Raw genomic sequence first — 11,623 nt, 5'->3', positions numbered from 1 at the left:
AGCACCCCATCTGCTCTGTTTTGTAATTCTGGAGAAGTAAATGAACAATACAGTGGGCCCTATGATGGAGTGTACAGAAAGTTGTCGGTTTCCCTTAAGACACTTCCTCACAGGTTCACATTAAGAATCCTAGCTCTCAAGGGCTCAGCAGGGAGGGCATAATTCTGTCAGGCTAGATAAAACTCTAGAGCACAGATAAGCCAGAAAGGTCCAGAAAAGCCAGAAGCACTCCTCCAACTTACACTTTTACAACCTTTGTGTAAGGTTGGTCCTTGGAACACAAATAATCAGTCAGATTTTCAAGATACCTATAATAAATATGCATGAGATTTGCATACAATTGAGATAGTGCATGCAAATGTATCTCATGAATATTCATTGTGGATATGCTGAAAATCTTACTGGCTAGGTATGTCATGAAAACCCAGTTGAGAATCCCTAGTGTAAGGTAACAAAAGACTGGCTGAGGTAGTAACATAGTAACATAGTAGATGATGGCAGATAAAGACCCGAATGGTCCATCCAGTCTACCCAACCTGATTCAATTTAAATTTTTTTTTTTTTTTCTTCTTAGCTATTTCTGGGCAAGAATCCAAAGCTTTACCCGGTACTGTGCTTGGGTTCCAACTGCCAAAATCTCTGTTAAGACTTACTCTAGCCCATCTACACCCTCCCAGCCATTGAAGCCCTCCCCTGCCCATCCTCCACCAAACGGCCATACACAGACACAGACCGTGCAAGTCTGCCCAGTAACTGGCCTAGTTCAATATTTAATATTATTTTCTGATTCTAAATCTTCTGTGTTCATCCCACGCTTCTTTGAACTCAGTCACAGTTTTACTCTCCACCACCTCTCTCGGGAGCGCATTCCAGGCATCCACTACCCTCTCCGTAAAGTAGAATTGCCTAACATTGCCCCTGAATCTACCACCCCTCAACCTCAAATTATGTCCTTTGGTTTTACCATTTTCCTTTATTTATTTATTTACAATATTTATAGACTGCAAATCTGACAATCTTAAGTGGTTTACAGCAATAGATCATTTAATTTAATGTGGTGCCTTATATACCGCTAAATCTCCAGCAGCATACATTACAAATTAACATAAATCTATTAATATCTTCCTGCTAAAATCTTTTTAACATAACCAGCTTTAAACAGTGCCTTATGTTTCATAAAACTGCAAGAATAAAATGGTCTTAAGTTCTTTTTTTGATCTAAAGGACAATTAGATTACTACTCCTTTTGAATAATTTCAACACTAGTGAATAAAGCTTCCAAAGCAAGCATCTAATATAAATAAATCCTCTTTAGGTAATCGTTGTGAACCAAACTGCTGCACAATTATTGCAACTTTATCAAAGAAACCCTGAACAAACATTTGAAAGGATAAAGATGCATCATTTGATGGTCCTTTTTTTTTTTTTTTTTTAAAGAAGTAAGCTTAGACACAATAACAAAAAGTTCTTTTGATGCAGATGGAGCTTCTTCAGTAACAGAATATACTTCTTTTTGGCAACTGTAACAGATGAATTTATACAATTGTAATTCAGGATTATAATTCTCAAGCGTTATTTTAGATGGAAACTTTCTTCATCTAAAATAATGCCTTAATGTACACTTTGCCTTTTTAAATTTATCTGAGTACCAAGGTACTCTGTGAGATCTCCCAATAGTGACAGTTTTCAAAGGTGTAATTTTATCTAATGAAAAAGCAAGAACTGAGTTCCAAATGGGTTTGGGGTCATCCTTTTGTAAGTGGGTTTGAGCTTTCTATGCCAAGCCTAGAGCCAGTATTAAGAATAATGGGTCTTACACTGATTTTTTTTTTCAACTGGGAGAGGTATAAGGCAGGGCTGTCCGTTGTCCCCTTTGCTTTTTGTGATGTCTATAGAGCCTTTGGCGGCTGCGATTCAAGCACATCCAGATTTAAAAGGTATATGGGTGGGGGTCCATGAGCATCGCATTGCATTGTTTGCTGATGACATTTGCTGTATATTAGGGATCCAGAATCTACATTACCCATTCTTTTAGATATTTTTCAATTTTATGGGGGTTTAGCAGGGTTTAAGGTCAACAAGGATAAGATGGAATTGATGGGTGTCAATTTGGAGGCAGGGGTGAAGAGGAGGATTTGACAGCAATTTCCCTTTCGTATAGCAGGGGAGACCCTTCGGTATTTAGGGATTAATATTCCGCATGATTTGGCACATCTTTATTGTATTAATTATGGGCCCCTTCTAGCCTTAGTGCAAAGGGATCTTCAGCAGTGGAGTGGGTTATAGTTGTCTTGGTGGGGCCGCATAACGGTGTTGAAAATGAACATCTTGACCTGGTTATGCATAGCGGTGTTGAAAATGAACATCTTGTCCCGGTAGTTATTCTTATTTCAAACGCTTCCTATTCCGGTTCCCTGGGAGATGTTAGTGGGATTGCAGAGGACTTTTTTTAGGTTCATTTGGGGACATAAGGCTTCTCAGTTGGCCAAACGGGTTATGTGGGCCCCTCGAGAACAAGGTGGGAGGGCTGTTCCGAATCTCCTCTGGTATTATCAGGCAGCTCAGCTGAGATTTATTTTGGATTTGTCTCTAGAGGGGATTAATCAGGGAGTATAGATTGGGCCGCAGCTTTTGCAGGACTGGTTGTGAGCGTCTCTGACTACAGGAGCTAGATTGTGGGAGGTGGAAAATCTGTTTCTTAAACATCTTATAGTATTGTGGGGTAAATTGCAGAGGCAGTGCGGAAGGGAAGGTGAGACATCTACTTTGGCAGCTATAAGAGGAGAACCCACCTTTTTGGTGGGCCAAACCTTGGGAGTGTTTGCTCAATGGGAGCGGCTGAGAATTTGGGTGTTCTGAGATGTACTTCAGAATAGGATGATCCCTTTTGCTAGCTTGCAGGGGTGATATTCTTTGCCCCGTAGTGATTTTTTCCAGTACTTGCAACTTCGCCATTATATGCAGGCCCAGGGATGGTTGGCAGATTCCCAGGGGAATTGGGAGCATGTGGAGAATTTATGGTTATTGTTGGGTCAGGTTCCTCGTCCCATTTCTGTTCTGCATTCCTTTTTTAAGATGGAATAAACCCACATACTCATTTCGGGATAAATGGGAGGATTTAGGCTTCCCCCCCCCGAGGGTCAATGGGAAATTATTTGTTCTGAAATACAGAGGGCGTCTGTGTGTGTATTGATTCAAGAAAATGCTTACAAGATTGTATCGATGGTATTATAGGGGTGAACATTTACATGCTATGTTTCCTACTGTACCCAATGTTTGCTGGAGATGTAGGGGGGGAAAGGGGGTTCCTTTCTGCATATTTGGTGGACTTGCCCCTTAGTGAGACCCTATTGGGTGTTTGACACACTTGTTGGGTGAGATGGTATAACTCACACCTCAGACTTGTTTATTGGGCTTATTGAATTTGAGACCTGTTTGGTGGTGCATAAAATTACTATACCTAGGGTTGTCTGAAGCTAAATGTTTGCTTGCTCTTCACTGGAAAACAGGAATGGTACCATCAGAAGGAGAGTGGAGGGACCGAGTTGGTCATTTACTCCATATGGAATGTGTAATAGCTAAACAGCATGGCTATTTTGATGTACATCAGCGGGATTGGGTCTTGCTCTTTTGGAAGATCAAGGGTTGACTGTCAGTGGAACTTTTGGGTGGATTTTGGGATAGTGGGTGTTTTGGATGGTATTTTCTTGGGTTGGAGGATTTGCTGAGTTCTTGGATGTTTTTTGGAGGGAGGGGAGGAGTGGGGGGAGAGAGGGGGAGGTTGAGTTGTGCGGTGGGGTGCATTATGTGATGTTTTATTAATATGTGCAGTATGAATAGAGCTCACCCATGAGGGGAGTTTATAATGGGCTCTGTATTGTGGATTGGCTGTTGTGGGTTGTTACCTGTATGATTGTTATGTATACACTAACTACCTTGATATTTTTTTTCAATAAAAATTTGATACAAAAAAAAAAAGAACCGAGTTCCAATGATCAACTGATTGACAAACATCAAGTACCTACCTCCATATCTTGCAGATTAGAGGATAGCACTAATTTCAAATCAGCTAAATCATAATTACCTCTAACTCAATTTTTTCTCATTAATTTGATTTTTAAATTGAGACTGTACCATAAAATAAAACTTAATAAGAAAATGGACAGACTAGGGAACATTTTGAATACTCAAAATATCAGCAGTAAAGGTTGAGAATGTCTTGTCAACAAAGACCAAATCTAAAATATGGCTATTAACATGAGTAGTAGAGGAAACAATTTGTTTCCATCCCAAAGTTTCAATTATATGTAAAGAAAAGTATTGATTATAACATCAGAAACCCTCATATTAATCCATAAATTTAAATCACCCAGTATGATGGTATAAGTTGCAAAAAAATTCAATTCAACTAAGAATTCAATTAATATCGAATAATCACCAGAAAGCACGCCAGGTGCACATTAACATAATTAATAACTGTCAATGACAAAACTAAAATCTCAAAACCAGCTGGAAAACAAACTCATGTTTTTTAAACCTGAATATTTTAGCAATTAAAATAACTCCACCTCTTTTATTTTCTCTAGGTTTAAAGGTATAATATTGTGGGGGACAAAGTTGATTCATTAATACCTTATCATCAGATAACAACCAAGAACCCATTATGCATATTGTAGTAGGGGCTTGATCATGAATTAGATCAAACAGTACTGGAATTTAATTTCTCACTGCTCTAGCATTTATCAACAATATGTCCAAATGTTCATTTTGCATTTTCATATCAGTTTTCACCATTGGTACTATTAAAAGAGTTTTCAACTGTTGCACAACAGTGTACTTAAAGGCCAAATCACCATACCATCCTCTCCCTGTAACACCTGGAATCATATAACCCATCATGCCTAGCAGGGTGAAAAAACTAGAAACCAAAATAAATAAAATTAACCTAAAATCAACAAAATAAATCATATCCACTAAAAATTCAGAACAGGCCTATCCAGAGTCCACCCAAAGTCTGCATGAAGGAGTGCTCCTTTGCCATGTTCCTTCATTGGCACAATGAGGCAGTGCATGACACCTGTCATTGGGCCCAGTCCCTTAAAGGTTTTGAACTATCAGATGACATAATCTGGAGGCAGGGACAGCTGTAGTCCATTTGTGCTCTGTCGCTCAGAAGAAAAGATGGTAAGTCAAACTGAAGCAATAAAAAGCACTGATGGATCTATGCTTAGCTGGAACAAACAGTCAAGGAAGATGTTGCACGACCCTTCAGTTTTCTTCCAGCATCAGGTCTGGTCCCTTATAAGCCTTGAGCTATCAGATGATGTCACCTGGAGGTGGTGGTCAGTTGCAGTCCATTCGTTCTCTGATGCTCATTAGAAAAGGTGGTAAGTCAAACTGAAGCAATGAACAGTGTTGATGGATCTATGCTTAATTGAATCAAGTAGGAACAGGTAGGGAAGGTGTAGCCCTGAGTCTTTTGGGCCTGATCAGAGCCAGGCTTGTGTATGTTTAATACTGAAGTCAAACATACACTGACTGTGGGGCCTGATAGACCATAGGAAGATTGTAGCAGACTATCAAGAGACTTTATTTCCAATTTACCATGCCTGGGAAATGAATAATCTCTATCTTACCTTAATAAAAAGTTTTGTGACTGTGGAGACTTTGCCCCCAACCCTTGCTCAAGCTATCTTAGGCCCATTACACTGATTAACATAAAGCAGAACTACAGCATAGACAGCTGCAAAGTGGAGCAGAGTAGCAGCCTAATGGTTAGTACAATGGACTGAGAACCAGTGGAACTGGATTCAATTCCCATTGCAGCTCCTTGTGATCCTGGGCAAATTATTTAACCCTCCATTGTCCCAGATACAAAAACTTAAGATTGTGAGCCCACTAGGAACAGAGAAGATACCTGTATTTAACATGTAAACTACTTTGGTATATCAAATGCATTACCCTCACTCCTTACTCTTACCAAGGCAGACAGCAGAAACAAGAATTGCTAAAGCAGTGCATGTGGAAATAACCCAACATTGCTCTCTTTATTGCCAGGTAAAGGTAAAGAAGGTTAAAGACAAGAAAGACCATGGGATGCAAAGAAAACTAGAAATCACTTACATTTATCTTCACTGTGTAACACAGAGAAAATGACTACAGATAAGGAGCATTAATTCCATTTAGTCTACTCAGCCCAGCAAACCCTTCCTCTTCCTCAGAGACTGAGCTATCTAGTGTTACTACTTTAAGGAAAGGAAGAAGCTCACAGTACAAGAAATGATCCACTCACAGCCCAATTATTTGAGGCACTGTGCTTCTCACATACAAGTGCTCACATCTATGCGTCAGACTACTGGGAATCCAGGAACTGGCATATAGATACAGAAAGTTGCAAATCAAAAAGAAAAGGAATGGAACAATGGTCTCTGGATGTTACAGGAAAATGTATTGAAATACAAAAATGTTGTTAAAAATTAAAATATATAAAAAATAAACACAAAAACTAAAAACCATAAAAGCACATAGAGAATAATCCATATATAATAATCTATATATAATAATCCATATAATTCAAAAGAGCAATTAGTTTCAGGTAAGTAAAGCACGCAAACAACCAGTGTGATAGTCTAGTTGTGATCAGGCAGATATGTGGGCTCAAAATAGTCATGCATAGTCGCGGGTCAAAACGGATGGCAAAAGTTCACAAACCAAACTTGGACTTCATTAGTTTTCATACTTACCCTTTCTTTCTAATTGTAATTTGTAATTTATTTCTTATATACCGCTACATCCGTTAGGTTCTAAGCGGTTTACTGTAGTTAGTCCCATGTTGCTGCTTTATTTGTAAACTATACTAAACTACACTAAACCTTAAGTTTGTATACCGCATCATCTCCATAAAGATAGAGCTCGGCACGGTTTACAAGTAAATTCAATAGATGAGGGAAGGACATAATAAGAAATTAGAGGTTATGAAGAGGATAGCTAGCTTTACATTTTAAATAGATAGCTTTACGTTTTGGAGAAAAGCCAGGCTTTCAGATGCTTTCAGAATAATTGGAATCAGCCTAGATTCAGCAGGAAGGTTATTCCAAATCTCAGTGAATTTGAAGAAAAGGGATTTCCCTAATTTACCTGCATACATGACGCCTTTTAACGAGGGGAAAGATAGTTTGAGTTTGTGGGCAAATCTGGTAGTGTCAGGTCTTGAAGAATTCCAGGATAGTGGAATTAGGGGAGGAAGAATGCCATGTAAGATCTTGAATATTAGGCAGGTACATTTAAAGTGAATCCTAGAAATCACCGGAAGCCAGTGAAGTTTTGACAGAAGCGGGGAAACATGGTCAAATTTGCTTTTTGCGAAGATCAACCTAGCCGCAGTGTTCTGGATCCATTGAAGTCTTTGAAGATTTTTATTGGTTAGACTTCAATGCACTCCATAGAAGACACTTGCATTCACATTTTATTTCATAGTGACTGGCCAATTTAGACCTCAATGCTATTAATGTCCACCCATCTCCTTTTAGTTTTGGTTAATGGGCTTTTGCTATCTATTCTGTCCTGTGCAGAAGTATGATTATTTTTAGTTGCAAAATTTGGGCTTCATTAGTTTCTATACTTATTCGTTTATCATTTTCTGTCGTAAAACTTGAGCCTTATTAGTTTTCAAACTCATTCATTTATCCATTTGTTGGTTCTTTTTCCAGCTGTTTTGTTTTCATTTTATGTGACTTGTAATCAGCGATCAGGTTTAAATTCCTTATTTTGTCCTCAAATTCACTCACTTGCACTCCTTCATTAGTTCCAATTGGATCTAATTGCATTCACCCATCACTGCTCCCATATTGCCATTCATATTTAGCATCATCTTTCACTCACTTGTACTATCCTTCTCCTCAATCATTGGTATCCTTCCACTAATTATTTGCATTATCTTTCCCCAAGGACCCCTGATGAAGGCATAATCAAGCCATAACACGGACCATGTTGGGTCCGAACCACATGTTTGCCTGATCACAATTAGACTATTGCATGCACACTGGTTGTTTGTATGTCATACTTACCTGGAACTAATTGCTTTTGAATTATATCTACTATTATATATGGATTATTGTATTAATTTATTCTATATGTGCTTTTATGGTCTTTAGTTTTTGTGTTTATTTTTTATATATTTTAATTTTTAACAACATAATTGTATTTCAGTACATTTTTTCTCCATTATCCAGGAACCATTGTCCTACCCCTTTACTTTTTGGTTTGCTCAGTCACAGTGTGGGACATATGTTCTTCCTTTTATGTTTTCATACAGAAAGTTGCAGACCGTACAATTTTTACAGTTCATTACATTTCTTTATTTCTAGATCCCAAGAACTACCAATGCACAAAGGAATGGTAATGCGCAGGCATGCAGGTATGTGTGTGTAACTCAGAGAATATGTACACATCTTACCATCTGTAGTAGTACTAAGTCCAGACTGTGCTCCTGCAGACAATGTGACTGAACCAAAATTAAACCCAGATCTGGGAAATAAAAGCACAAAAGATAAGTCACACAGTGCTGGCAGATATCAAATAGCTTTGTAAATACAGGTGTATAGTGTGGAACAAGAAGGGTTGAGTGGGATGGGATGTCTGCTAAAAATCTGTCTGGTTTTTATTATGTTTTTTCTTTTGTAAGTTACTATGGGTTGTTTTTGATAGTATGAAAATGGGTAGCACAGAGGGGCTGATGGAGTAAAATGAGCTAGGCTTTGCAAACAATTGTGTGTACTCCTTACATAGAAAGGAAATTTGTGCACAAGCTGTGTGAAAAGCCTCAGGGAGGCATTAGCACAAAGCACATTTAAATCTGTGCTAATGAGGCTATTAGCTATTCAGTACAGATGCAGAAAAGTGCACAGAAGACCAAAAGGTTGAGCACAGCATTGAGGCTTTACTGCAAGGTCTGAGTAGGAATGAAAAGTTAGCTTCATGTCTGTTTCTTTCTTTAATGTAAGTATGAAAAGTTAGTTTCATGCCTGTTTCTTTCTTAATGTAAGTATAAGGACCTATAACTTTTTCCAGCTTTCATGTTTATCTGTGCTTCATATAAAGCCTTTCAGTGGGAATAAAGAAGATTACAATAAAAAATAAGAACTTAGAGAAAGAAAAGAACCACATATCATAGATAGAAAAAAGAAACAGAGAATGAGAGAGAAGTTGAGAGAGAAACTGTAGCCAGTGCATGCACTTAGCATCCACAGAACCTCAAAAAGCTTTCCAGAGCAGATCTGAATTTTAGGAAGAGAGTTCAGCTTGGAGAGAAAATGAATGCACGTAATAGATATATACGGATGTATAAACATGCAATCAGAATGCCAACATACATAGCGCAGAAGCATATTAGTGGACATTTTTTGCATTCAGCCTATTTGCATACTGTTTGCTTACCGCAATGGGGAGCAAACATTTTGCATTGCATTTTGTATTAGGAAACACTGCACTGAGCTTTATAGCACAGCTCTAATGCAAGGTAACCATGTCAGCTTGAATCTCCAAATTTACTGTTTTCACAGTGTGGAATAGCCTAATCATTAGTGCAGTGGCCTGAGAACCTTGTGACTCTGGGCAAGTTACTTAACTCTGCATTACCCCAGGTACAAAATATAATATGTAAACTGCTTTGACTCTAACCACAAAAAGGCAGTAAATTACATCCCATTCCCCCTTTATTCAGCAAAAGTAAGCATGCAGAGATTTTAGACACAGTCCCACACACCTCTTAAAAGGGGGAAATTACCTTGCCTTTCCTATTTCCAATTACCGTACATATAATCTGGGGATATGGCCTGTGGGCTACATAATAGAGATGTGAATAGCACAAAGTTAACCTGCTATTTTGGGTGGCTCTTTTCTTCCTATTTAATGTAGTTTGTTGGTTTAGGAACATTTACTTTGAAAATAGCATTCAAAGACAGGTTGACCACAGACAGGTTAAAAGGATATTTTATTGATTTAACATGGATTTCCAGTGGAACTATTCATTTATGTGGTGGCTGAAAATCCACAGTTAAAGTGATAACATCTGTTCAGCTTTCTACCTATATGTGCAGCTATTAAATGGCTAAGCCACTTATTTAGCAGCTAAATATCACCACTTAAATAACTTTTCCCTTAGCTCCAAAAAGCTCTGTAATCATGACCTTTTTTTTTTTAAATCGATAACGTTGGTTGTTTAGTGATATAAATGGCCAAATGTAACTCTATTAAAAAAAATTAATCCAGGCTGCATATAAACTACAGATGTGTTCAGCACTATCAATGACCACAGAAATGCTTTTCAATATCAATCCCTTGATTATAAGTTTTGAGTCTCATGTTCAAATGCATTTATCTGGATAGCATCACCAGGATCATCCCTTGATTTTCAGTAGTATTATCCAGAGTACTGCTGAAAATCATTACTGATTGCCTTGGAGCAGTATGGGGACAGAGCCAGAAGTTATCTGGTTAGCAGAGATAGTTATCCAGTTAACAGACTGAATTAGATACGAATATTTGATACATGATTTTTATTATGATTCTATGTGTTTGAGCTGCTTTCTGTTTATAATTCTTATAATATTCAATAAAATTATTGAACTAAAAAAAAAACAGACTGAATATCTGGATATATTTAAGGCAGCAATGAAGGCTGTCCTATCTTTCACTGGTTAGCTATCCAGCTAATGGCAGTGGCTCACTCCTGTATCCAGTTATTCAGTGCCAGCCACTATCTGGACTAGTGCTGAATATTGTGGTCGATGTTTAAAAATAAAAAAATAAACCACTGACTGTGGTGACCGAATATCTATTTATTTTCACATGTAATGATATTTTTTTTCTTTTTTTTTTACTTTCTCTTCAACCTACTGATCACAAAACCCGACTACAAAACCTTCAGGAAAGAATTAAAAACCATGTTATTCAGGAAATTTGTCAAATGTAACAAAAGATCTAACTGACCTTTTCAATCTATCCCCAGATCCTAACGCTTCATCTAATAATCTATCTTGTAATTTAACTGGGTATGTCCTGATCACCTCTTTTGTAATCTGCCTAGAACCACAAGGTATCGAATAAAAGACACTAATGTAATGTAAAGAAAGGAGTTCCAAGTGCTTCGCCCCTAAAGGGCCATAGAATGCTCAATTTTCTGTCTCCAAGCGGATGGCTGGCTGGTTAGTCTCAGTCAGCTCCTGATCCCTTAGATGAGGGGGTTTCTTTTGAAAGGATTATGCTCCTTTTCTTCACAATGAAAATTTCCATGAGTTTTATTGGAGCTGTGGCAAGTACCTCCCTTCCACTATAGTTTCCTCAGCAAATTAAGGGGGTCTTTTACTATGGCTCGCTAGCCAATTTAGCGTGTGCAAAATTGGCTAGCACGCCTTAGTAAAAGACCCCCTAAAATAACTGGATTTAGGTATACTAACACTTAATAGTAATTAGCCCTGTGACCAGAGGTTTTATTAGTTGTTTTCCTGGGCTTAACAGTTTTTCCTATCTTATGTTCTAGAACTCGACTAAGAGTTCCACAGTTGCCAGGCTACAGAGCCGTAGCAGTTCATCAGTACATGTGGATGAATAGTTCTAATACTAA

At 38.0% G+C, this 11,623-nt stretch overlaps 1 protein-coding gene across 3 annotated transcripts in view; it reads right to left on the bottom strand.

The window, feature by feature from the left end:
• The window catches only part of NUP214 (nucleoporin 214), a 164,709-nt gene that overhangs the window by 35,780 nt on the left and 117,306 nt on the right, over positions 1-11,623 (bottom strand). For all 3 annotated transcript variants that reach the window (XM_033960858.1, XM_033960859.1, XM_033960860.1), the window contains one exon: positions 8,456-8,526. In XM_033960858.1, the coding sequence (XP_033816749.1) occupies positions 8,456-8,526 (71 nt within the window). The remainder of the gene's footprint in view (positions 1-8,455; positions 8,527-11,623) is intronic.

This window comes from Geotrypetes seraphini, chromosome 10 (assembly GCF_902459505.1).
Source record: "Geotrypetes seraphini chromosome 10, aGeoSer1.1, whole genome shotgun sequence".
NCBI classification, from domain to species: Eukaryota; Metazoa; Chordata; class Amphibia; order Gymnophiona; family Dermophiidae; genus Geotrypetes; species Geotrypetes seraphini.
This window is presented reverse-complemented; position numbering and strand designations above follow the sequence as displayed.